Source organism: Ornithorhynchus anatinus, chromosome 1 (assembly GCF_004115215.2).
Source record: "Ornithorhynchus anatinus isolate Pmale09 chromosome 1, mOrnAna1.pri.v4, whole genome shotgun sequence".
NCBI classification, from domain to species: domain Eukaryota; kingdom Metazoa; phylum Chordata; class Mammalia; order Monotremata; family Ornithorhynchidae; genus Ornithorhynchus; species Ornithorhynchus anatinus.
In genome coordinates this window covers 28,170,875-28,198,577 of record NC_041728.1, presented here as the reverse complement: position 1 = coordinate 28,198,577, position 27,703 = coordinate 28,170,875, and the positions used below count along the sequence as shown (strand labels likewise).

Sequence of the window (27,703 nt, the reverse complement as noted above, 5' to 3'; positions counted from 1 at the left end):
TCTGTAAAATGGGGATGAAGACCGTGAGCTCCACGTGGGACAGACTGATCACCTTGGACCCACCCCCGGCGCTCAGCACGGTGCTCTGAGCGTAATCAGCGCGTAACGGGTGCCATCGTCATTATTATTATCATTATTATTATTAATAATAAAATGGGGATGAAGACCGTGAGCTCCACGCGGGACAGACTCATCACCTCGTCTCCACCCCCGGCGCTCAGCACGGTGCTCTGCGCGTAGTAAGCGCTTAACGGATGCCGTCGTTATTATTATTATTATTAAAATGGGGCTGAAGACCGTGAGCCCCACGTGGGACAGACTGATCACCTCGTCTCCACCCCCGGCGCTCAGCACGGTGCTCTGCGCGTAATAAGCGCTTAACGGATGCCGTCGTCATTATTTTTATGATTATGATGATTATTAAAATGGGGCTGAAGACCGTGAGCCCCACGTGGGACAGACTGATCACCTCGTCTCCACCCGCAGCGCTCAGCACGGTGCTCTGCACGTAGTAAGCGCTTAACGGATGGCCATCGTTATTATCCTTCAAATGGGGCTGAAGACCGTGAGCCCCACGTGGGGCATCCTGATCATCTCGTATCTCCGCCGGCGCTTAGAACGGTGCCTGGCACACAGTAAGCGCTTAACAGATACCGTAACAATAACGATTATTTAGAGCCCCGTTTTACGGACGAGGGGACCGAGGCCCGGAGGAGGGAAGCGACTTTGCCCGAGACCCTGGCCTGCTCCCTCCGCTCTTCCGCCCCGCGGCACTTAATTTGTACAACTGTCGTTTTATTTATTTGTATTGGTGTCTGTCTCCCCCACCCCCCGAGCTCTTTGCGGGGGGGGACTGTCACTGTTGATTGTGGCATTGTGCCTTCCCAAGCGTTTAGTACAGCGCTCTGCACACAGAAAGTACCGAAATGCAGTCGGATGAATGAGTGAAAGGGGGCGGGGCGGAGATTAGAACCCGGATCCTCCCGGCTCCCACGCTGCTCGAGTTCCATCCGCTAGGTGCTTCTCTCTCTAATTAACCAAATCCACGCTTAATAAAGGGGCGCGCCGTTGAAAGCCGGCAGCGGGGCCGTGTTCTTCTCCTTGAATTTACTTTAGGGATTGAAATAATCCCGATGGTATTGGAGCGTCTACTCTGCGCCGAGCACCGTTCTAAGATTCCAAGTGGCCGGGACCGTCTCGGGAATCGGGGTGACCGAGGAGAATGCAGCCCCTCAAAACGAGAAGCGGCGTGGCCCGGTGGCTAAGAGCCCGGGCCCGGGAGTCGGGCGGACCCGGGTTCCGATCCCGGCTCCGTCGGCCGAGGGACCTGGCGCAAGTCGCTTCGCCAGGGGATTAAGACCGAGAGCCGACATGGAGATGAGCGGGTGGCTATCCCGGGGCGGAGTACGTGATGCCTGGTAGGTAGTAAGTGCTTCACGGGTATCGTTTGTTAATACCGTAGAGAAGCGGCGTGGCTCAGCGGAAGGAGCCCGGGCTTGGGAGTCGGAGGTCTTGGGTTCGAATCCCAGCTCCGCCACTTGGCAAGACGCCCCGCTTCTCTGGGCCTCCGTTCCCTCGCCGGTCAAATGGGGATGAAGACCGCGAGCCCCACGTGGGACGACCTGATCGCCCCGCGTCTCCCCCAGCGCCTAGAACGGTGCTGGGCCCCCAGCAGGCGCTTAACAGATACCAACGTCGTCATCATCATTATTGTTTTAAAAAAAAAAAACCAAATCTCTGCCACTTTTCCGCTGTGACTTTAGGCCAGTCACCTCACTTCTCGGAAGCTCAGTTACTTCGTCGCTAAAATGGGGATTACGTCACGACGGGGAGCTCTACGTGGGACGGGGATGACCTGTCTATCTCGTATCCGCCCTAGCGTTCAGTACGGTGCCTGTCCCCTAGTCAACGCTGAGCGGATACCGTTGCAGTTTTCCGTTTTCAGATAGCTTTCGTTAGAGAGCCTTCTCCATCTATAAACAGGGCTGAAGGCTAAGCCGTGCCAGTCACCCGGCCTAAACGTTAACTTGGGAGTCTCGGGCGGGAAGATGGACGTCTTTGTGTTCTTCAGAATACGGTAACCCTCGTCTTCTGTCTCTCCCTCTTTCATTTTTGCTCTCTCCCGCCTTTTTAGAAAAAAAGACCAAATGGCCAAGCAACCTTCCGACCTAAATTCTGAATGTGACAGCGAAGGCGGACGACTGGAGCCCGCAGAGGGGCCGGCTCAGCCCCCGCAGCTCCGACCCGGGGCACCTACCTCTATCCGAACCCAGTATCAAGGTAATCTCTCGGGCGGAGGGGAAAGCTGTTCACAGGGCCCGTTCCCGCCGTCCAGTAGCCCCAGGCCGTTTGCCACCAGATCCCCACTTTTCATCTTTGTCCGAAGATCGTCGCTGCTGTCTAGATCCTCCAGCGGGTATTTCTCTTTTGACACAGACAGGAGCCCTCCGCCTGTGAGTTGCGATAAATCGACCCAGACCCCCAGTCCCCACTGTCAAGCCTTCAATCATTATCTAAGTGCAATGGGTAAGCAAGATCGTGGTAAGACGTGTTTTCGCTCGTTCCATCTCTCCCCCGCGCCCCTCCTTCCGAGCCGTACTGGGTTGGAAGAGGTCCCTTTGGAGGTGTCCGTCCCTCATCCTCTCCCTCTTCAATGGATAGGGAATGTCGGTCCCGATCGTTGGTTCGTATTTCTTTGCGCTTACCGTGTGCAGAGCACTCCCGAGCGCTTGGGAGAGCATAGTGCAGCAGTAAGCAGACGTTCATTCAGTCGTAGTGAGCACTCACTGTGTGCAGAGCACTGTACGAAGCCACCGGGAAAAAGCGGTACGACGATAAACGGCGACGTCCCCTGCCCAAAACGAGCCTACGGTCTGTCAGACCGACAGCGGCCTGATTCGGTTTCTTTTTTTAAATGGTATCTGTTGAGCGCTTGCTCTGTGCCGGCCACTGAACTAAGCCCCAGGGGAGGTACCAGATAATCAGGGCGGACACAGTCCGTGTGCCACGCGGGACCCGCGGTCTTCGTCCCCCCGTTCTTCAGATGGGGTAACTGGGGCCCAGCGAAGCGACTCGGCCAAGGTCGCGCGGCGGACAGGTGTCGGAGCCGCGGTCAGAACCCGGGGCCTTGCTCTATCCGCTGGGCCACGCTGCTTCTTTTAAAAATAGTGTCTCTAAGGGTTCAGAAAGGGGGAAATTCTTGCCTCCCAAACTTCCAGAAGTGTGGGAATCCCGCCTAACACGTAAATGTGGGCGGGCTTTTTACCAACTGGGGTTCACTTTGCAGGCTGTCCCATTAAAATGGGGTCTTGTGCGCGGAGAAAATTGGTCTTCAACCTAGCCAGCTATTTGTTCGTGTGGAAGACATTTTTAACCGCGAGAAAGGAAAGCAGTAATGCCGTCTTTTTAATTTCTTTTTAGCTTATTCAGCCCCGAGTCCTGAACCTGTTTTGTTCCAAGTGCACAGGAAGGCTCAGAATTCGATTTCCCTCATGGCGGATTCTGTTTTCCTCTTGATTGAAGCCAGCACCTTCGTGTATCGGTCGAAGGCTTAGAGCTGTAGGCTCGAAGTTTGTTGTGGGCAGGGACTGTGTCTGCCAACTGTGTTGCAGTGTGCCCTCCCAGGCGCCTAGTGCAGTGCCCCGCACGCGGTAAGCGCTCAGTAAATACCACCTTTGTGACTGATAGAGTAGAAGCACGAGGAGCCGAAGCAGCAGAGATCCCAGCCGGGTAGCTCAGAAGGGGATTTCTGTGAGCCCAGACTGAAAGTGAGCCAGGCGGTGGAAGATAAGTAGGACTGTTTTATGGGTTTCTGCTAGATTTTTCACTAGCTTAATTGTAAGCGTGTATTGGAATTTAGTGGGGGGCGGGGGGCGTTCCGATCGCAGGCCCCCCCCCAGATTTCGAGAAACGCGGGAGGAAGAGCGGTGGCGTGGCAGGAGCGGAGGTTAGGAATTGTTCCTTGGGAAGGGTGGCCGACGGATGCCGCGCCCCCCCCCCCCCCCGCTTTTTGACGACGGCGGAGGGGCCCGGTGGAAAGAGCCGGGGAGTCAGAGGACCTGGGTTCCGGTCCTGACTCTGCCCCTTTCCTGCTCCGTGACCTCGCGCAAATCACTTCGCTTCCCTAAGCCTCGGTTCCCTAATCTGCAAAATGGGGATCCGATACCCTGTTCTCCCTCCTGCCGAGAGACCCGTGTGGTTCAGGGCCCCGTGTCCGCCCGGGTGATTTTGTATCTCCCCCCGGCGCTTGGTGCGCTGCTTGGCACCTAGTGTTTCACCGCGGTTGTCATTCCCCTATCTCCCTGGGTTGAATCCAGATAGGTGCCTGTGGGAGGGACGCCCGCAAATTCCGTGTCTCCACCTAAATGCGTAAGGAAGACAGGCATTATGGCCGAGCTGACTCGGCCCGGCTTTTCAGATGATTCCATCTGAGAAACTCAAGTGCCGGCAGTCACTTCTGCCCCAAGACAGAGCTCTCTTCAGATGACCTGCTGCTGGTGAATAACGATCCCAGATTTACTCCTTGAAACAGTGGCCGTCTGATTTACAGTGGACAAGCGGCCGTCCTCGCACCTGTGAAACTTGGCAGGCCGCCTTGAGGAAAAACACATTTTTGAGGTCTTCCGGCCGCCGCCGGGACCGGTCCGGTATCGGTCGCGTTGGCAGGACGCGCGTTACCGGCAGGAGGTTCGTCCGCCCAGTCGGTCGTATCTGTCGAGCGCTCGGGCGCCTATTGCGTGCAGAGCGCTGTGCTGAGCGTTCGGGAGAGTTCGGTACAACAACAGACACATTCCCGGCCCCCGGCGATCTCACGGGCTAGAGGACGCGCTCCCGCGGCGTCCGTACATAACCTCTCGGTACTAAGTGAATAATAATAATGTTGGTATCTGTTAAGCGCTTACTGTGTGCAGAGCACTGTTGTGAGCGCTGGGGTAGACGCAGGGGAATCGGGTTGTCCCACGCGGGGCTCGCGGTCTTCATCCCCGTTTTCCAGATGAGGGAACTGAGGCCCCCGAGAAGTGAAGTGACTCGCCCACAGTCACACAGCTGACAAGTGGCCGAGCTGGCATTCGAACTCAGGACCTCCGACTCCAAAGCCCGTGCTTTTTCCACTGAGCCACGCTGCTTCTTCCCGGGTAGATCGAAGGCGATCGGATAGGGTAAGCGGCTCCAGGTTTTGGAAGGGAGAAGCGGGCATCCCCTTCCCATTTTCCAGATGAAGAAATTGAGGTAAAGTGGCTCGGGAAGAGGCCGGGGACCACACTGTAGATCTCCCGATGGCCGCTCTTCCCACTAGACCGTGCTGCCTCACCTCTCCGGTTGCCAGTAGTTTTCCGTCCTCTAGACCGTAAGCGCACCGTGGGCAGGGAACGCCTCCACCAACTCTGTCGGACTGTGCTCTTTCAAGCGCTTAGGGCAGCGCTTTGCACACGGTAAGCGCTCAGTCAGTGCGACTGATTGAGGTTCCTCGCCACCATCGGAGTGGAAGATTCCCCGAAGGAAGAATGTTCCTTTGTCTTTCTGCGCATCCCAAATACCTACCGCAGTGCCCTGCGTGGAACACACACTTAATAACGGTATCTGTTAAGCGCTCACTCTGTGCCGAGCACTGTTCTAAGTGCCGGAGTAGATATAAGGTCATCAGGTTGTCCCACGTGGGGCTCCCAGTCTTAATCCCCATTTGACAGATGAGGTAGCTGAGGCCCAGTGAGGTGACCTGCCCAAAGGCACGCGGCCGACAAGTGGCGGAGTCGGGATTAGAACCCCCGACCCGTGACTCCTGAGCCCGGGTTCTTGCCGTGGAGCCACGCTGCTCCTCTGAATGAATCCCTCTCCTGCCACTCGCAGGCGTCTCTAATTCGTCAAATCCATTTCGGTAGTCTGTTGGGCCGTTCGGCTTCCGAAGTTCCAAGCTCCTCGCGGGCGGGAATCGTGTCTCCCAGCTCCGTGGCGTTGTACTCTCCCAAGAATGGGTACGGCACGGGGTTAGCGCCCGGCAGGCGTTCGGTAGACGCCCTTGCTTCATTAGGAAGCGGGAGTCGATCCACGGGAAAAGAAGGTAGTCGTCCCCCCCCCCCCCGCTTCCCCCCCAGTTAGGGGGAAGCGTGGAATTCCTTCCCTTGGGAAACGGCGGAGGCAGAAGTCGCGCAGAAGGTCCAAGAAGGATTTGACGACGGGACCGGGTTAGCTTGTACCTACCCCAGCCAGCTTAATGCAGCGCTTGGCGCACGGTGTGCGCTTACCCAATACTCAGTCATCGTTCCCGGCTCCGGACCTGTGGTGGGTTGCTAGAGAGAAAAGTTGGGAGTGCCATGAGGTCCGTCCACGAGTGACGAAGGTTGTCGGAAGGGGGCCGTCGTCGTCAGCGGTGTGTATTGAGCGCGCCCGACATGCAGAGCGCCAGACCAAGTGCTTGGGGGAGTTAGATACGATGGAGTTGGCAGGCGTGTTTCCTGCCCACAGAGAACTAGAGGGAGAGACGGACAATACTATATGGGATCGGGAAGTAGAAGCCCCGGGTTTTAATCCTGACCCCGCCACTCCGTCTCCTGCGTGACCTTGGGTGAGTCACTTCCCGCGGTGCCTCCGTCACCTCATCCGTAAAATGGGAAGACTATGAGCCCTCCGTGGGCCGGGTGCTGTGTTCAGCCCTGTCATCTTGTCGCTTAGTACAGTGCCTGGTAGTAAGGGCTTAACCAATCCCATAAATCCAAAAATTCCTTATTACCTAATTTATAAGCTCTGAGGCCTGGGCGGAACGGACCGTTCTTTAACCGGGATACGGTCCTGCTGAAGTTCTGATTTCCGATCGGGAGTTTTAAATATCTCCGGTGCCAGCTGGAACCGAAGAAGGCAGTCGTAGGGCCCGGCCCGTGAACGGAGCTGAAGAGAAAGGACGCTTTGTCGTGGGCAGGGAATGTGTCCGTCGGCTGTCGTACACCCCAAGCGCTTAGTACGGTGCTTCGGCTCACACGGAGCGCTCAGTAAATACGGTTGGCTGCCACGTGAAGTTGCAGGATGTCTCTGAGAACGTGGTTCTTGCAGGCTTTTATGCCCGGCCTAATTTTCTTCGTTTAGCGTTGCAGGAATCCTTTGAAAGAGCCATGGGGGGGGGGGGGGGGCAGGTGGAGAAATCTGTTTCTTTGGGCGGTTAACGGGCTCTTTCTGGCTCCGTCAATCCGTGGCCAAACAAAGACCCTTCACTAAGAAGCCTTTACGATGATAGCTACAGTACTTGTTCAGCACGCCCGATGAGCCAAGCACTGGTCTGAGCGCTGCGGTCGATAGACGTTAATCAGGTTGGCCCCCAGCCCCTTGTCCCACGTGGGGTTCACGCTCTTATCCCCAGTTTACGGGTGAGGGAACTGAGGCGCGGAGAAGTTAAGTGACTTGCCCAAGGTCACACGTGGCAGGGCTGGGTTCGGACGCAGGTCCTCCTGACTCCCAGGCTCTAGCCACTGAACGACGCTTTATAGCAGTTGGGACCAAGGCGACCGAAAGAGGTCTTTCCTTAGCCAAGAGCGACTCCCCGAAATGATTTTCTAGTAAACGACGGGCCCTGCGGCTCACGTTTCTTCCGGCGAACATGGGTTTCTGTAACGTTGAAAGATTTAGTGAGGTCTATCCATTAGGAGTATTATCTGCAGGTGTCAGGGGGATGAGGCAAAGCCTATGTAAGTATTCGTCCATTTCTGCATGGAAATCATTTCTGGTTTTATGATTCCTAAACCGTATTTATGTGTAAGGGGGAAGGTAAGATGGCCGTCTTTATGACTTCTTGATCTTCTAGTCCAGAAGAACCGTATCTAGGTATCGTGGTGGGCGAGTGACGCGTCATTTTATAAACGACGTCGCCGTAAAGATTGGGGTTCTCGGTCTGTTTTTCCTGCGTTGCTTGACGTCTGTTTATTGTTCCGTCGCACACTCCCAAGCGCGTAGTATAGGGCTTTGCGCGTAGTAAGCCCTCGGTAAATAGGGTTGAATGGATGAATCTTCAAGGCGGGCACATCCGAGGGGCATCTGAGCGTCCCATGGGGCGTCTGTATGCAGTCCAGTCCCGACGGTCCAAACTGATCGTGACGGAGGCCTAGTCAGATACCCACACCCGAGAACCGAACGAAATCGTCCAAAAAACCGGGCAGAAATGGCGATCGTTCTCCGGTCTGCTCTGATCATTTGGGTAGTCAGTTATTTGGTTTTTCGTCCCGACAGAGTGTACTTGTACCACCATTTACAGTTTTATCCTTCCTCCCGTTTCCACTAAATCATTTCGTTTCTTCCCCGACATCTCCTTTAGATTTCACCCTCATTGAGGGCGGGGGTCACGTCTCCTCCCGTGAGTTCCAAGTCAGAAGAACCTGGGTTCTAATCCCGGCTCTGCCCTTTCCTTGCCGGGTGACCTCGGGCGAGTCACTTCGCTGCCCTGGGCCCCAGTTACCTCATCTGAAAAATTGGAGATTAAGCGTGTGAGCCCCGTGTGGGACCAGGCCTGTGTCCAACCCAGAGCTGGACGCGTGGTAAGCGCTTAACAAATACCATCATTCTTGTTGTGGTTATTAATAAACACAAATCAGATGAACTGTAGAGAGCTCAGCACAGCACTCGGCACATAATAAGCGCTCAATTCAGTTTGATAGAACTATTCTCGACAAAGGGCGGGCCTTGCTACTGGGGGAAATAAACGTCTTCTGGCCCACTGTGTGTTTTTAGATCATTCCGGTCCTTGCCTCCCACCGAACCCCGGTGCTTCCCCCCCCCCCCCCCCCCAACTTTAGGGTAGATTTGGGGTAACCCCCTCCCCTCTCCCCGGCTGTTTTCTTGGGGGGGGCTCCCTGCCCCTTGGGGCTACCTCAGTTCTGAACTGAGTCATCCGTCGGGTCCGTTATACTCGCCCAAGTACTTAGAACAGTGCTCTGCACACAGTAAGCGCTCAGTAAATGCCATCGATTATTTACGCCGTATGCTCCCAAGTGCTTACTACGGCGCTGTGCGCGCAGTGCTCGATAAATGCCATCGAGTAATCGATTGTTCTCTTGTACCCTCCCGAGGGCTTACTACGGCGCTCAGTAAAGACGCACGAATGATTGATCGGTCTAGTGTATGCTCACAAGGGCTCACCACAGTGCTCAGTAAATACAGATTGAACGATAACCATTCCGAACCGGGTCTCCTCCTGCTCGGCCACACAGCGAAGTGCTTCACGGACACCACCGTTTTAAAAAAAAGTATATAAATCAAATGGCTCCCCGTGGGCAGCGATTGGATCTGTTGTCGTCGTCATTATTATCGTACTCTCCCCAGTGCTCAGTACGGTGTTTTTGCACACAGTAAGCGCTCAGTAAATACCGCCGATTGTTTGGACGAGGCACTTTTCACGTCCTGGGTGGGCTTCCGCGGCAGCCTCCTTGCCCACCTCCCCGCCGCCACTCTCTTCCTTCCTTCAATCCGTATTCCCCGCCCGTCTCACGTGTCGTTCGGACACCTCCGGGGGGTTGTTCACTTTGCTCCATGTCGAGCAAGGACGCTTCCTAACCAGTGACTTGAAGGCACTCGTTTGGCAGACTTCCCCGTAACCCGTCTCTCCTCCCTCTAACACCCAGGCTCCGGCCCTTCATTCTTCTCCAACCAACTCACAAACTATGCCTCGTTCTTGTTTTCTAAACCCGGCTCCACCACTCGTCTGCTGGGTGACCTGGGGTAAGTCACTTGGCTGCTCTGGGCCTCAGTTACCTCTCCTGGAAAACGGGGATTGAGACCGGGAGCCCCCTGTGAGGCGGGGACTGTGTCCAACCCAATTTGCTGGTATCCTCCACGGCGCTTAGTACAGTGCCCGGCACCTAACAAGCACTTAAATACCACGGTTATTCTTTCCTCCCAGGCTGGATCTCTTTCGTGGCTCAGTGGAAAGAGCCCGGGCTCTGGAGTCAGAGGTCGTGGGTTCGAATCCCGGCTCTGCCACCTGTCAGCCGGGTGACTGTGGGCGAGTCACTTAACTTCTCCGTGCCTCAGTTCCCTCATCTGTAGAAATGGGGATTAAGACTGTGAGCCCCACGTGGGACCACCTCATTCCCCTGGGTCTACCCCAGCGCTTAGAACAGTGCTCGGCACATAGTAGGCGCTTAACAGATACCAACGTTATTATTATTTTTCCTCATTTGTATCCTTTTTGAGGACTGCTCCCCCCCCCGCCCCCCCATCTTCAAAACCCTTCCGAAATCACGTGTCCTCCAGGAAGCCTTCCCCATTTAACCTCGTCTCCCCTCTTTCACTCATTCGGCCGTATTTAATGGGGGCTTACAGTGTGCAGAGCACTGTACTAAGCGCTTGGAAAGTACAGTTGGGCAACAGCGACAATCCCCGCCCCGTTTTATATCCCTCTTCTCCCTTGGCAGAACCTTTGTGTCACTTAGGTGCTCGCAACAACGTGGAGCGCCTGTCAACCAATCGGTGGTGTTTACTGAGTGCCTGCTATGTGCAGAACACTGTACTAAGCGCTCGGGAGAGTACACTCCGACAGAGTCGTAGACGCACCGCGTGGATCGTGTCTGCTAGTCGTACGTTACTCTCCCAAGCCTGGAGAACAGGGCTGTGCTTCCAATAGACGTCTGATAAACCTCTTGAAAAGTTGTCGGGCAAACATTTATTTATGGCATTGTGAGATTTGTGGTTGATATGAACTACCCTTGCTGCCTTTGAACTCTCTGGCGCGAGGGCTGTGTTTGTTTTTAGGCCGTTCGTGGTAGAGCTGAAGTCCAGGAAAGGTGTTTATTTGAAAATATTTGGTAGTTAGGAGCTTTTAAGGTAGACAGTGGGTGAAGGTGTCATCTCGGCTGTCGGTGGAATTCGTCGTATATTCCGTCGTGTTTGTCGACGGGAAATGAGTGGTATTTATTGAACGCTGTGTGCAGAGCACTGTATTTTAAGCACTTGGGGGAGTACAGTCCAACAGAGTTGGTAGACACGTTCTCTCCTCACACTTGGTACGGCGCTGCATTTCGTTGCCGTGGGAATTTAAGAACGGGGAGGGAAAGAATTGCTAGCACCCGGCGTATCTTCCAGATTTCTATCCAGTTTTCACAGCCTGGATCGTTGGGTTGACGATTTCCTAGGCGTTTTGCTTGGAATTGGGTGTTGGAAGCGTGTTTGAGAGCCCCAAGACCATGGTTGGGGGGCAGGCAAGGGGAAATTCAGGCTGCAGCCTTGAAGTAAAGAATTCCTGGCTGCATCTCCTAAGATTTATTACTTGGGTTGTTTCAGTCCGGCCACTGTTTCTCAGCACCGTCCGGAATTCATCTCGTTGTCTGCGTCTTTCACGCACCCGTGTCAAAGAAGACCGTAGCAGCTTTCGTGACACGGCAGTGTTAAGAGACTTGTTTCCGTCTTTCATCTTTGGTACACGGAGCTAACAGTCTGTTGTAATGAAGTGAAGTATGACCCCTTCCCCTTCTCCCCCCCCCCCCCAGAAAAAAAAACCCCCACAGATCTTTCAATTGAAGAGAAGATTTTTCTCCTGGTAGTTTTTAAAGGAATTTTGAACTCAAAACCAAGTTTCTGGAGCACCTCTTTTAAGAGACTTGTTTCTGTCTTTCATCTTTGGTACACGGAGCTAACAATCTGTAGTAATGAAGTGAAGGATGACTCCCCTCCCCCCCCCAAAAAACCAACCCACAGACCTTTCATTTAAAGAGATTTTTCTCTCTCCTGGTAGTTTCTAAAGGAATTTTACACTCGAAACCAAGTTTCTGGAACACCTCTGTTAAGAGACGTGTTTCTGCCTTTCATCTTTGGTACACAGAGCTCACAGTCTGTTGTAACGAAGTGATGGCCCAAAAAAACCCCCAAACCCACAAACCTTTCACTTAAAGCGAAGATTTTTCTCTCTCCTGGTAGTTTTTGAAGGAATTTTACACTCGAAACCAAGTTTCTGGAGCACCTCTGTTCAGTGACTTGTTTCTGTCTCTCATCTTTGGTACACGGAGCTAACAATCTGTTGTAATGAAGTGAAGGATGGCCCCCAAAAAACCAAAACCCGCAAACCTTTCACTTAAAGAGAAGATTTTTCTCTCTCCTGGTAGCTTTTAAAGGAATTTCGGACTCGAAACCAAATCTCTGGAGCACCTCATCGCTAGTTGAAACTGGATTAATTTTGAGGTGGTGATTTCCTTCCCTGGCATGGTGATTTCTCCTTGTTCTTTGCAAAGAGAACGGGAAGATCCCAAAGGGCAGAATGCCTAAGCTGAAATGTGTAAAGCAAGCAATTAAAGGGTTGAGTGGAGTGGATTTGTTGCATTATAGTAGTAATGGGATTTATTGAAGACCCATTGAATGCTTGCACTGTCCTAAGCACTTAAAGTATAACAGAAGCATGAGGCGTGTGCCCTGCCCCAAAGGAGGAAATAATCGGATGCCTTGAGGAAGAACTTCAAATCCAGTGTTCAAAAATAGAAAACGACGTCTTCGGGAAAGCACCCGAACGAGACATTTTTTTCTGTCTGTCGCCTTTAGCCGTCGTACTGTCCTATCTTGCTGGTGACATGATAATTGGATTCTCAAAACTAAGAATTGGGACCCTGTTAAAATGCAGAATACACGAACCGTGATGGATGGCTGTAAATGCCATACTGTCTCTTTGCAAACGTCGGATTTTATATGGGAAAAGAATGCAAGCGGCGGGGTTCGTTTCTGTCCCCGTTTGGGGAGTTTGAAACAGTTTGAAGGGGATTGGACATGAATAGTCGACTAGTAATCATCAAAGGAGAGAGCTCGTAAGGGAGACTGCCTGGCCTTGAGAATCTAATTTTCAAAAAGGCCAAATGCCTACCGAATAGAGGCAGAAAGGTCGGTTGAGGAGACCCTCTTCAGAGGCATCGAGACAGTAATCGTCTGCATCTGAGATGCCAGAGTACAGACGCCTCTTGAAATTATTCTCTTGGGGAGTTGAGACGGTTCAGAACCAAAGAGGAGGGTGCAAACACGCGCGGATTCTTCGACTGATCTCGAAGAGCATCAGAGTGTCACGGTGACTGGGATCATTTCTTGCCGCTAGTTCTTTGGAGGGTTAAAATGCACTTCGAAAGTTTATGTTTGACTGTTGGGCTAATTATGACTTGACACTCTCGATTTTTTTTTGATCTTCCTGCATTTGCTGGCAACAGTACAGAAAGGCCTTTCTGAAAACCCCAGATTGATTTCACTATCAACCACTTAACCACGATATTAATTTCCTGAATTGCTGAGCCCTGATGATTTCAAATTAGCTTAAGGGTTGGAAAAGCAATTTGCCCAGAGGGACGTGTGTCCAATCAATAGATTTCAGGCCAGGCTGTGAGATGTTCGGTGAGTAGCGAAAACGCCAATGCTGTCTTAAGAAAGACGGCCCGTTTTTATCGTTTGGGGTTTTTTCCACTTGAAATGGCTTACTTTTCTCTTCCTTTCACTTTTCCATCGAATATCTGAATGACTTTGCTGAATGACAGCTCGGAACAGTGCTAGCGTCTGGTTTGTTTCCGATGCAGCTGTATTGGGAATGTTGATGTGTATTAGTTTTCACTCCGATAAAGGGGGGAAAAACAAGGAAGTCAAGCAAACAGACGTAGTTGAATTTAGAAACTTCCCAATAGGATTAGAGCCAAGCACTATCCCTCTAATCTTTGGAGTGCGTTCAAAGTAGTTTGCATTAAATCGTGATTCTCTTGGGTTCGGTTGTTCGGCTCTGTGATTTTGCTCAACCGTGTTTGTCGAAGTTGAACAAATAGAAGCTTTGTTTCCTACCTGGGGTTTTTTTTTTATAATTGTATTTAATCCATTATTTCCCTTGAAAATTGATGTATGATTGTGTTTGTGTTACAGTATCACTTTGCACACCTTCATCAGGTGCTGGTGACTTTTATACTGTTGGCTCCCTCCTTTTACTCTTGGGCTCAAAAGGTGTGGCTGCTGGGAAACTAGACTTCAGCCTAAATGTGGGCTGCCAGGGGCTAGTGACTTTTTTTTTTTCCAAAAGGCAAACATTCAGTCCCAAACCCCCTTAGAAACATGGGGCTGTTTGAACTCTACCATTGAGATTGGCATTTTATCTCTAGGACTCTCTCTGGGCCTGCCAGCCCTCCCCTCCCTCTCCTTTCCTCTTCCTTCTCCTCTCCTCTTCCCTCCCCTCCCATTCTTGATTCCTTCTCCTTCCCCCTTTTTCCTCCTTCCCTTTTCCCCCCACTTCCCCTCCTCCTTCTCCTTTCCTCTTCTTTTTCCCCTTTCCTCCTCCCCCTTTCCTCTTCCATCTTTCCTTCCCCCTTCCTCCTCCCTCCCTTTCCCCCTTCTTCCTCCCTTTCCCCTTTCTTCCTCCCCTTTCCCCTTCCTCCCCTTTCCCCTTCCTCCCCTTTTCCCTTCTTCTCCTTTCCCTTCCTCCCCTTTTCCCTTCCTCCCCTTTCCCCTTCCTCCCCTTTCCTTTAATTCTCCTTTCCCCTTCCTCCCCTTTCCCCCTTCCCTGTTTTTAGAAACCGCCCCCACTGATTGTCTAGGAATCCGAACAGAGACTGGCTAATGTAGACTGTGATGGTTCTGATCCCAGTTCTGTCACTCGTCTGCTGTGTGACCTTGGGCAAGTCACTTTATGTCTCTGGGCCTCAGTTCCCTCGTCGGTAAAGTGGGGATTAAGAGTGTGAGCCCCGTGTGGGACAGGGACTGTGTTCAACCTGATAAACTTGTATCTACACCAGCGCTTAATATAGTGCCCGGCACACAGTAAGCACATAACAAACACAAAAAATCGTCTACAATTGTAGATGAATTCCCTGCCCGCAACGAGCTTTGATTATTGTAACGTCTTACCCTGCTTTTCGATCGGGGAACCACACGTAGGTTTCCCGTTACCTTTTTCAGTATTTACGGTCGGAACTTGGGGATTTTAGGAACCCATTAATGTTCTTAACTTGATTTCCTGTACTTTGTTTAGACTCCATTGCCGATCATTTGATTTCCACGGCACCAATTTGGAGCTGAGCGGAGCAGCACCTCGATTTAGCCTTTTCATTACGGCTGCATTTCACCTTGTACAGTTGTGCTTACTTGAGGCTTACATGCCTGCCTGCTCTCAGTTCTGTGGTTTGTGACCCGAGTTTTGTTTATTTGCGGGTCTTTCGTCCTTGGGGACGGCTGCAGATTAGCCTGGCTCAAGGCAGGAACTGTGAAGCTGTGGGACGAGAGGTGACGGTCGATGGGAGACCTTCATTTTTCTATAGTGCTTAAGCGCTAGCTCTGTGCCAGACGCTGTGCTAAGTGCCGGGGGAGATACAGGCTCATCGGGTCGGACACGGTCCTTGTCCCTCAAAGGGCTTAATCCCCATTTTAGAGATGAGGCATCCGAGGTACGCGGAAGTGCAGCGACTCATCCGAGGTCACACAGCAGACAAGTGGCGAGCCGGGGATTCTGAACCCAGGTCCTTCCAACTTCCCGGTCCATGCTCTATCCACCAGTCCGTGGACCTCAGGGCCAAAAACCCACCCGGGGCTCAGGCTAGGCCTTGTTTGGACTTCATCGCTCGAGCCCAAGGATAAAAATTAATGAAACAGAGACGAGAAATAGAGTGGGAAGGTCAGGAGTGGGGCAGGGGGAGAATCTCCAAGCTGGGGGAGCAGCATAAGCAGGAGAGTTCAGCCGGAAAGTGAGGATTTAATCAGTCGCGCTTCTCGAACGCTTAGCGTGTGCTAAGCACCGTACTGAGCCCTTGGGAGAGTACGGTATAACGGGGTTGGTAGGCGTGTTCGCTGTCGTTCGCAGTCCAGAGAGGAAGACAGACGTTAATAGAAATAAATAGATTCCGGATAGGGACGTGAGTGCCGAGAGGCCGAGGGGGTGGGGGGGAGTAAAGGGAGCCAACGAGGACGACGCAGAAGGGAGAGGGAGGAGAGGAGAGGAGGGCTCAGTCAGGGAAGGCCTCTTGGAGGAGGTGGGCCTCCCGGAAGACCGCGAAGGTTGGGAGAGTCGTCGTCTCTGGGATTTGAAGAGGGAGGGCGTCCCAGGCCAGCGGCGGGACGTGGGCGAGATCGAAGCGGGGTCAAGAGCCTTAAGCCTATTCATGACTCTACCGTGAGAAATAAATACAGCCGCACTCATGTGGGGATTTCCTCCTTGGAGAATAACGTGAACCCGGGAGCGGAGGACCTCAACCTGAGTTCTCCAATAGGATTCAGCAGCTCGCTCTCCGCGATCTCGCCGTCTGTCGATCTCTGGAACGGGCCCTTCGTTTTCGAATGCGTTTTCATGAAAGCGGCCTCCTCGGGCTGGTCGCTTGAGGCAGGATTTGGAAGGGTGAAGGCGTGGTGTTGAAGGCACTCCCTCACAGCCCTGGTGCTTGGAGGGGAAAGAGAAAAGCCGGTGGTCAGAGATGAGCTACGGAGCCCAGTGGGGTGCTGATTTCTGACCAGGCTTCCAAGAGAGCACCAACAAGGAATGAATAATAATAATAATAATAATAATCATGGCTTTTAAGTGCTTACCGTATGCCAGGTACTCTCCTAAGCGCTTGGATTATTAGTTGTACATTCCGAGCGCATTGGTACATTCCAAGCGAAGCAGCGTGGCTCATCGGAAAGAGCCCGGGCTTGGGAGTCCGAGGTCATGGGTGCGAATCCCGGCTCTGCCACTTGTCAGCTGGGTGACTGTGGGCGAGTCACTTCACTGCTCTGTGCCTCCGTTACCTCACCTGTAAAATGGGCATCCACTGTGGGAGCCTCACGTGGGACAACCTGATGACCCTGTATCTACCCCAGCGCTTAGAACAGTGCTCTGCACATAGTAAGCGCTTAACAAATACCAATATTGTTAGTAGTAGTAGTAGTACAGTGCTCTGCACATAGTAAGCGCTCAATAAATACTTTTGAATGAATTGGAGAGGTAAAAGGTAATCGGGTTGGACACACAGTCCCTGTCCCACAAAGGGCTCACGGTCTTAATCCTCATTTTACAGGTGGGAACTGAGGCCCAGAGAAGCGAAGTGACCTACCCAAGGTCACACAGCCAGATAACCAAGCAGGGATTAGAACCCAGGTCCTTCCGACTCCCAGGTCCGTGCCGCATCCACTAGGCCGGGCTGCTTCTCCGACTACTACCGGTCGCCAACAGTACAAATTCAAACGTCTAGAAGAAGTAGAGTGGTCTTTGGAGAGGATCTTCATTTTGTTATAATCAGGAGCAGCTCAAGTTTCTCTCTGCGGCAAGAGCCCGGCCTTAGGAGTCAGAGGTCCTGGGTTCTGATCCCGGCTCCACTTGTCTGCTCTGTGACCTTGGGCAAGTCACTTCACTTCTCCGGGCCTCGGTTACCTCATCTGTCGAATGGGGATTGAGACTGTGGGCCCCGTGTGGGACAGGGGCTGGGTCCAACCTGACGACCCTGTTTCTACCCCGGCGTTTAAAGCAGTGCCTGGCACATAGTAAACGCTTAAATACCATCGCTATTATTCTCATCCCAGCTCTGCCACTTGTCTGCTGGCCTGGGCAAGTTACTTCCCTTATCTGGGCCTCAGTTACCTCATCTGTAGAACGGGGATTCACCTCTCAGGGTCACACCTGGAGAGTTTCCGGTCCTCTACCAGTCTCGACTACCGGAGGAGGAGTCAAGCAGAGGCCTGTCCGTCCCATTCCTAGCTTGGGCAGTGGCTGATGAGGGGAAGGCCGTCTGCTACGAGTCAAAACTCACCCGCGCCGGGCAGCAGCGGCACGGGAGAGAGTCGAGGGCGGAGGCTCGTGTTTTTCGCGCGGAAGGAGGCGATGGTAAACCGTTACTGGATTTTTACCAAGGAAACCTCTGTGGATCCACTACCAGAACGATGGCAGATGGAGGTGGGGCGTTCTGGGAGAGACGTGTCCGTGGCGTCGCTACGGGTCGGACACAGCTCGGCCGCTTAAGACGACAAGGACGGGGATTGAGACTCCGAGCCCTACGTGGAACAGGGACTGTGTCCAACCCCATTTGCTTGTTATCCACCCCAGTGCTTAGCGCAGTGCCTGGAACATAGTAAACTCTCAACAGATACCACAGTTGTCATTATTCCAAGGCATTTGCATCAACCGGCCTCGAGGACGGCTTTTAGCCGTTCCCGTGTTCTTGATTTCGGCCCGATAGATGGAATCATTGGAAAAGCACTCCTTGGGAGGGAACGTTCCTGCTCATTCTGTTGCACCGTATTCTCCCAAGCGCTTCGTACAGCGCGCTCTGCCCATAGGAAGCGCCCAGTGAGCGCCACTAATCAGTTGACGGACGCGTTACTTGCAGCTGGGGTTCCTGGTTCCAGTAGCACCGCTGCGGTAAGGTCACAGTGTGCTTAGCGCTGCAGGGCTTCGATAGTTTACCGATGGCAGCGGTAAGTTGTTTGGAAAATTTCCCGAGTCCCCGATCGGCAGAGCCATTGACGCTTCACGTGCATCTTTTAAATCCATCTCGTGGGCCGATGCTACAGCCTAGGAGGTGGTAATAATGATTATGGTATTTGTTCGGCGCTTATTGTGTGCCGGGCACTGTATTGAGCACTGGGGTGGATACAAGCAAAACGGGTTGGACACGGTCCCTGTCCCCCATGGGGCTCACAGTCGCAAACCCCATTTTCCAGATGAGAGAACTGAGGGCCGGAGAAGCGAAGTGACTTGCCCCAAATGCCATTTTTATCCATTATTTTTCTCTTATTTGGGAGCCAGAAGGTCGGACTATCAATCAGTCAGGCCTAATATGGAGCGCTTACTGTTTACAGAGCTGTAAGCGCGGTAAGTGTTTAATAAATGCCACTCTACCAATTTCAGGCACCTCACTGCCCTAGGCGAACCACCCTCACCGCTCGGCAGATCCTTACCTGATCCTTATTTAGTTGTAAAGTAAATAGATTTTCCGCCAGAATTTAGCAACCACCGGAACAAAGGAGAATGTCATGAGTTATTCTTTCCAGTGGTTTTCGGAAGAATAAAGTAAGGATTTATAGAGGACTTGTTTTTAGAATGCTTTGTTTGTAATCACTGACTTCAATCCGCTTTGCGACGTAATTCTTAAAATGCAGGCCTTTTTTTTTTTTTTTTTTTACGGTATTTAAGCGTCTACTATGTTCCGGGTACTGTTTTAAATGCTGGAGTAGATACTAGGTTATCAGGTTGGTTCAGTCCCCGTCCCACATGGGACTCACCGTCTTAATCCCCCTTTTACACGAGAGGTAGCTGAGGCACAGAGAGGCGAAGCGATCTACCCAAGGTCATGCAGCAGGCAGGTGGTGGAGCTGGGATTAGAACCCAAGCCCTTTTGACTCCCAGATTTATGGGCTCACCGTTAGGCCATGTTGCTCTGAAACCATGCACCGTCAACATGGCGTTAAAAACAGTTTTTTTAACTGAAAAATCGGAAACCAAATGGGTGGAATTTTCAAGAATCGAAATAACACTCCAAACAGCGCTGTCTGGCATCTGCTGTCCTGTGTTTACTCGCATAATTGCCCCACTTTATTTTTTTCTTCTTTTCTTTTTGCTTAATTATTGCAATCCCCAGATAGGGGAGGGGCTGTGACACCAGAATAAAGTTTAGCAACTAGGGGAGCAGGAGAAAAGAAAGTAGGGGAGAAGGAAGAGGTGAGGTAAGGTAAGAGAGTCCTGAGAAGCAGCGTGGTTCAGTGGAAAGAGCCCGGGCTTGGGAGTCGGCGGTCAGGGGTTCGAATCCCGGCTCTGCCACTTGTCAGCCGTGTGACTGTGGGCAAGTCACTTCTCTGTGCCTCAGTTCCCCCGTCTGTAAAATGGGGGTGAAGACTGTGAGCCTCATGTGGGACGACCTGATGACCCTGAATCCACCCCAGCGCTTAAAACAGTGCTCTGCACATAGTAAGCGCTTAACAAATACCATTATTATTATTATTATTTTGGTCCTTCTGGGGCGGTTTCCCAAGTGTCGACTACTACGGGGGACTGGTGAATCAGTTAGACGCTGAAGAGGTGGTACTGACTGAGTTAACTCATGCCTTCCTCCCTCCCCCTCAAGCCTGGTGTGTTGAGTTTTCACCCTTCTTAGCCTGGCCATGGCAGCTTTAATGAATTAACTACACCTACCTGCCCTGCCCACCCCCATCCCTCCTCTAATGCCGACCTTCTCACTGTTCCTAGATCTCGTCTATCCTACCTCCGACCTCTCGCCCTTGTCCTGCCTCTGTCCTGGAACCCCCTCCCTCTTCAAGGGAAGCAGCGTGGCTCAGTGGAAAGAGCCTGGGCTTCGGAGTCAGAGGTCATGGGTTCGACTCCCGGCTCTGCCACCTGTCAGCTGTGTGACTGGGGGCGAGTCACTTCACTTCTCTGGGCCTCCGTTACCTCACCTGGAAAATGGGGATCAACTGTGAGCCTCCCGTGGGACAACCTTATTACCCTGTATCTTCCCCAGCGCTTAGAACTGTTAAGCTTAAGTGCTTAACAAATACCCACATTATTATTATTATTATTCATATCCCACAGACAATTCCTCTTCCCGCCTTCAAAGCCTTATCGAAGGCCCATCTCCTCCGAGAGGCCTTCCCTGACTAAGCCCCCCTTTTCTCTTCTTCCACTCCCTTCTGTGTCCCTCTTCCTCCCTTTATTCACCCCTCTCTCATCCCCACAGCACTTACCCCCATATCCGTAATTTATTTATATTAAGGTCTATCTCCCCGTCTAGACTGTAAGCTGGTCGTGGGCATGGCATGTGTCTGCTACAGTGTACTCTCCCAAACGCTTAGAGCAGTGCTCTGCACCCAGTAAGCGCTCAGTAAATCCAGTTGATTGTCCCTTCCTCCCTCCGGTGCTCCCTAACGCCTGCGGTTATCACTCCTTAGAGTCACGTGGCTCAAACTGTTTTATTTCCTCAAGTCCAGCTGGGACCGTTATGCAGAGGCGGCAGTGGTATGAGCAGAAAGATATTTTTTACTAGGCTATCCCCGCTGCAGTCTGACCATTAGTTTATCATTTGCATGTTTGGCATCAGAAAGCAAAAAAGATGAATAAATTCGATTGTATTTTGAGCACTTACTGGGTGCAAAGCACTGCACTAGATGCTTGGAAGAGTACGGTATGACACAGGCACATTCTTCTCCTCGGCGAACCAGTCTAGAGGGGAAGACAGACAGCAATATAAACAGATGATAAATAAATAGAATAAGCATGAATAAGGTTGTCATACTTTGCAGTCCGGGACTACTCTGTACTTCTTTTTCTGCAGCTCTGTTTTAAAATCATGCCCCAAGACAGTCGGTTGTATTTGAGCGCTCACTGGGTGCAGAGCACTGTGCTAAGCTCTAGGGAGAGTAGACTCTAATAATAAACGGGATACATTCCCTGCCCACAGTGAGCTTACGGTCTAGCGTTCTGCAGGGTACATAAAGTCCAGGAAGGGGGCCCCTTTGGGGGCTTCTGGATTCGTTTATTCAGTTGTATTTAGCGCTTACTGGAGGCAGAGCACCGTGCTAAGCGCTTGGGAAAGAACAACACAAGAAACAGACACGTTCCCTTTCCACGACCAGCTTACGGTCTAGGGACGAGGGGGGCGACAGGCATTAATAGAAATAAATTCATTACAGATGTGGACATGAGTGCTGTGGGGTTGGGAGGGGGGATGAGCTCAGTGGGAAAGAGGGCAGGGTGGCCCTTGGATCACCTTTGCCAGGAGCATTCTGAGGCAGGGGATGACCGGGAACTCCACGACATGTTTCTTGCACCTTTTTTTCCCCCTTTGTGGGGGGCATTTGTTAAACGCTATGTGCCAGACACCGATCTAAGCTCTGGGGTGGATACGGGGTGGACAGTCCGTGTCCCACGTGGGGCTCGCGGTCTTAATCCCCACTTTGCAAACGAGGTCACTGAAGCACAGAGAAGCCAAGTGAGTGAATGAATGCTCCTGGCAAAGGTGATCCAAAGGCCACGCTTTCCCACTGAGTTCCTCCCCGCTCCCAACCCCACAGCACTCACGTCCGTATCTGTGATGTATTCATTTCTATTATCATTATTTCTTTCCGACTCCCAGGCGCTCTAGCCGCTCGGCCACGCTGCTCCCCGTGCCGGGAGTCTTGACGGAGTGATACTTAGGTTTGTTTATGAAGTGATTCCTCCAGGCTTTGGTTTGATTTTCTTAATCTTCGTGTGGTGCGCTGTTAGAGGAGCGATCCAGGAAGGGAAGACGCTGGGAGAGGGGAAGTGCTGAATGGATGCTAGTTTCGTTGACTTGGATAATACCAGGATCAAGAAACCTGCCCGTTTCTCGAAGAGCCGTGAAACCTTGAAACGCTTCAGTGCTTCCCGCTTCAGGGCGTTGGTGAAATGCCCTTTTTCCAAGTGAGCAAATTTCAGCCGAAAGTGTATCTGACTTCCCAAAGGACACGTAATATAAGTGGGAGGAGCGGTGTGGCCCGATGGAAAGAGCACGGGCCTGGGAGTGAGAGGACCTGGGTTCTAATCCCAGCTCTGCTCCCTGTCCGCCGGCGGACCCTGGGCAAGTCATTTCTCTGTGCCTCGGTTCTCCCGTTTGCCCTCCGCTTTGGACAGTGAGCCCCATGCAGGTCAGCGACTGTGTCCAGCCTAATTAACTTGCATCCACCCCTGCGTTCGGAACGGTGTTTGACACAGAGTGGGCGCTGAACAAACACCATAAAAAAAAAAAATAAGCGGCACAGACTCCAAAAACGCTAATGCTACGCTAGAGGTATTCATTTCATTTCAGAGGAGCAGCGTGGCTTAGTGGGTAGAGAAGCAGCGTGGCTCAGTGGAAAGAGCCCGGGCTTGGGAGTCAGAGGTCATGAGTTCGAATCCCGGCTCTGCCACTCGTCGGCTGTGTGACCGTGGACAAGTCACTTCACTTCTCTGGGCCTCAGCTACCTCATCTGTCAAATGGGGATTACCTGTGAGCCTCACGTGGGACAACCACCCTGTATCTACCCCGGCGCTTAGAACGGTGCTCGGCACATAGTAAGCGCTTTACAGATACCAACGTTATTAGAGCACGGGCCTGGGTTCTAATCCCGGCTTCGCCACCTGTCTGCCGTCTGACCTAGGGCAAGTCGCTTCGCTTCGGTGCCTCAGTTACCTCATCCGTAAAATGGGGGAGTAAGGCGATGAGCCCTCTGTGGGACGGGGACTCGGTCCTACCCGATTATCTACTACCTACCCCGGCACTCAGTAGAGTGCCTGACATATAGTAAGCCCTTAACAAATACCATGATTGTTATCATCATCACTTGAGTATCGTAATGTTTTTAACATCTGCTTCATCTGCTTTATCAAACATCTGCTTTGAGAAGCAGCGTGGCTCAGTGGAAAGAGCCTGGGCTTCGCAGTCGGAGGTCATGGGTTCGACTCCCGGCTCTGCCACTGGGGGCGAGTCACTTCGCTTCTCTGGGCCTCAGTGACCTCATCTGGAAAATGGGGATTAACTGTGAGCCTCACGTGGGACCACCTGATGACCCTGTATCTACCCCAGCGCTTAGAACAGTGCTCGGCACATAGTAAGCGCTTAACAAATGCCAAGATTATTATCAAGAGTACACCCTTAGTGTGGAGCCATTCAAAGTTTCGCTGTCCCCCAGTTTTTTTGTCGTCACATTCGTTTGACGGGGTGTAAATGCCAGTGAAAACTTAGCGATCAGCCTGATTTCCCCTCTGCGTCTCCCTCTTAAAATAACGAACCAACAGTTGGACCGTTTACTGATTTGAATTTAAGCCTCACCTAAGGCAGACTCATCCCTAGGTTGTCGTACTACCAAGGGGTGGCTGTAACTGTCTCTCAGATTAGGTAGGTTTAATGTCCAAGATTTCTCGATGCAATCAACTGTAAGCCTGTCAGAGGGCAAGTACTGCCTGTCTGTTACCGATTTGTACATTCCAAGCGCTTAGTACAGTGCTCTGCACATAGTAAGTGCTCAGTAAATACCATTGAATGAATGAATGAATGATGCAGTCATTTTAGACACTTTGGGGAAATTTTCACCATTGAAATTTTTTAAAAAGCTTCGATAGGTTTTCCTTAAGACTCCAGCACCTCTTTGGACAGAACGTCTTCATTGCAAAACTTATTTCAGGGACAGTCGTAAGGCGACGGAGTTGGCTTTTATTTTCGTTTTGTGAATCCCCCTCCCCATCGATACCGTTGACATCGGTGGTACTTACTGAGCGTTTACCACGTGCGGAGCAATGTATTAAGCACTTGAGAGAGTACCGTGCAACAGACTTGGTCGATAAGTTCCCTGCCCGCAATGAGTTCACTTTATGCTATGTTAAAAGACTTATTTAAGGACTCCGAATATCGGCATGTTGCTTGACATTGGACAGACTCTGATTAATTACTTGGACCAGGACACTTTACACTCATTCACGCAAAACCCAATAATGCACAGTAACATTATTCCTTCTCTGTCGCCTTTGCATTCTTGTTCTTAAGCACTGGGAGTCTTGAAAACTCTTGTTACGATATGACGTTAGCGTCTTTCGGAAATGTATCTTATTAGCTGTGTGCATCTAAAAAATTTCAAATTTATTTTCTTTTTTATTCCGACGCAGCTTCCATTAGACAGCCTCAGTCTGTTCCTGAAGATATGCGGCCGGAAATATGGATTGCCCAGGAGTTACGGCGAATTGGAGATGAGTTTAACGCTTCCTATTGTCCAAGAAGGGTAAAATTTCCATTATTTTCTGTTCCCTTTTTAGGGGTTTGCTCCCCAGGGTCTTAATGTCATCAGAAACGAGTGATGTTTCACATGCATCCGCCATCTCTCCTTTTCCCCACATTATTTCTACAACATAATGCCTAAGATTAGAACAGATGAGCCGACTATTTTAAGTGCACTTTGAGATGTCAAGAAATTGGATTTCATTCCATTTTTTTTAAGCCACCGTGCCGTTGACGTGAAAGTATTAGGTTTATGCAATTGAAAGTTTCCCCACTATTCAAATTTAATATAACTGTCGTTCAGCCTGTGATTTTGACAGCCTTGGACGAGGCAAAATCAATTGAGAGCATTCCGATAGCATTCAAGGGAAAGATAAATTCATTAAAATGGGAATGCTTGGATTCTGTGATTCTGCCGGTTCAACCAAAACTGAGTAAATGAAGCAGTAAAGCTTTATCTGGCGTTTGGAAAGGGAAAGGTATAGTTTCCGCTTAGGGGTAACCTAGCCAGTGAAGTTAGTGGACGATGATTTAACAAGATCGCGGACTAGGAAGTCAGTAACGTGGCTAACGTGTTATGTTCTCAAAATTCCTTAAAATATAAGCAGCTTGATGTCACTTTAGAGGAACGAGTAGAACTGGTCTTATTACAAGATTCAACTCTGCCCCTTCCCCTTAGAGGGCTCTTCATTTTCAAAATGGTTACACTTTCAGCGGAAGCCACAGATTAAGGCCATTGACTCGAATCGAGACTGTTTATGCACGGAGATCCTATTTATTATTAGTAGTAGTAGTGTTGTTGTTATGATGTTGGCCCATGTGAGACTTGAATAATGAAAAGCGCTCTGTGACTTGGAACAAGAGACTAATCTTGTTTAATGATATGAGGAGTTTTATTAACGTGTATAAAAAATCAGCGTTCATAGCGTAAGGAAGAGAGGCTCTGTATGTAGGCCATCTAGGACGAATTCGTAAAAATGAAGCGGATCGTGTGTGGTTTCTTCTCTGTCAGAATGAAGGTTTGCCCTCCTAAATGTGAAGTAGCTAGTCACGATGGTAGCTTTAGATGTGCTGTAATGCCTGCAGGAGCTTCATGAATTCAGCCAACATCGTATTTTACCTTTTTTTGGGTTTTTTTTCAACGTTTGAATATCTTTGGTGTGCCCTGTGAGGGCTTGTGATGTCTAAGTCAACCTCTTTTGTCTCGTCTCCTTCATTCTCCCGATTCTCCCCTCTGAAGTATCTGCCCTTGAGGGTTTCTTGTCAAGCCTGTTCTTTTCCCTATTTCGTTACATGTCTCCCATGTGGTTCGGTTCTGGATTTTCTGCCCTCGTACACGAGGTGGGTGATCATTTTTCTCCTTCCTTTTTTTGGAGAGATTTCCCCCCCGCCCCGCAACGATGGGAAAGGGACTTGAGTAACTATTCCCCAGAAACAATGCGAAAGAAAGGTCATCTCCAGAGGAGGAGTAGTGTTATCAAGCGATGTCGTCTGGCGGGCGTTAGAAAAGAGGCCAGTGCAGGCCAAACGGACCCAGGAGGTTGTCTCTCTCTCAGCCTAGGATGGTTGGTGGTGGTGTTTGGTACATGGGACACCAGAGCCTTTTAATCATTTCCACGAGAGATTGTAGCTTGAGACTTCTGCACTCAAAGCAGGGGCTGCTATGGATGTCCCGCTTTGGCTTTATCACCGATCGCGACTTGAAACGACTGTCGGTGGGATGACACGGGACGGGTTTTGCATTCGCATTAACTGTGTCCCCTTAGGTCTCCTTAACCTTTGTGCGTGTGCCTTTAGTCGACTCTGTTCCCCCGGTGGAATGATTGGGACTCTGCTTTGAGTTAAATTCCTCTCAGCGGGGAGGAAGAGATGTCTCAGGAAGTCCAAAGGAGGTATTAGGGTAGAGAGTCATGCTTGGGGGGTTCTAAGAAGCCCGCAAGGTAGGCATAGGCAGGTGTGGGGGTCTCATGACTCCCACCTGCTCCTCTGGGATCATTTGGGGGTTGGGAAAATTAATAGACTGTGGACTCTAGACTTTAAGCTCGTTGTGGGCAGGAAAATGTGTCTGTTTATTGTTACGGTGTACTCTCCCAAGTGCTTAGTACAGTGCTTTGCACAGGGTGAGCGCTCAGTAAATGTGATTGAATTGAATCGTAGGCTGGATGGTAGCTGGGGGTGCTCTGCTCAATCTTCCCACTCCATCAGTGATGGGAACTCAGGGCATAGCAAATCAATCATTCAATCGTATTTACTCATTCGTCGTAATTATTGAGCACTTTGTGCAGAGCACTGTACTGAGCGCTTATGATGTATTTGTTAAGCGCTTACCAAGTGCCAAGCACTGTTGTAAGCGCTGGGGTAAATACAAGGTAATCAGGCTCTCTCCCGTGGGGCTCACGGTCTTAATCCCCATTTTACAGATGAGGTAACTGAGGCACAGAGAAGCTAAGTGGCTTACCCAGGGTCACACAGCAGACAGGTGGCGGGGCCGGGATCAGAACCCACGTCCTCTGACTCTCAAGCCCGTGCTCTTAGAGCACTTTCCTAAGTCTTTGGGAGAGCACAATATAACAGTCACATTCCGTGCCCACAACGGTGACTGCTTCCTATTTCGTGTTTAAAAACAAAATTATTGAATCCCTTACGTAATTGAGATAGATAATGGAGTTTCCCAAATGTTGATCTAGTTAACCAAACAATTAGATGATGTTCTGGTTATGCCTTGATGTCCTTGGCTGTTTGGTTTTATTTACCAACTGCTTGGGGGATCTGCTGATGACTGTTTTCTAATCCATTGGCGGGGATGGACCCTCCTCAGACTTGACTGCTTTCTTTTTAGTCCCGTTTTTGAGCTCTTATTTGTAGAAACACATTTTTATTTTATCTCGCGGGCCCTCTGTCATTCCCGTATCCGTGGTTAATTGAATGAATGAATGAATCTGACCATTTTTGAAGTTAAAATGAGGTTAAGTTTCCAGTCACATTTGTATCTGTTTTCAGACAGGGATGACTGGAGGTCTTGTTTTCATGGGGAGGTTGCTGTCGGATATGGTGAGCCCTACTTC

General features: G+C 51.0%; 1 protein-coding gene across 5 annotated transcripts in view; it reads left to right on the top strand.

The window, feature by feature from the left end:
* The first annotated feature begins 677 nt into the window (after nucleotides 1-677).
* Nucleotides 678-27,703, top strand: part of BCL2L11 (BCL2 like 11) — a 49,568-nt gene continuing 22,542 nt past the window's right edge. For 2 of the 5 annotated variants that reach the window (XM_007662733.2, XM_007662782.3), the window contains exons 1-3: nucleotides 678-1,418; nucleotides 2,135-2,526; nucleotides 24,530-24,642. In XM_007662733.2, coding sequence (XP_007660923.2) covers nucleotides 2,148-2,526; nucleotides 24,530-24,642 — 492 coding nt within the window. In that variant the 5' untranslated portion in view covers nucleotides 678-1,418; nucleotides 2,135-2,147. Of the gene's footprint in view, nucleotides 1,419-2,134; nucleotides 2,527-24,529; nucleotides 24,643-27,638; nucleotides 27,690-27,703 lie in introns of all 5 variants that reach the window. The other 3 variants (XM_029068298.1, XM_007662689.3, XM_029068308.1) reach the window with 3 other exon arrangements.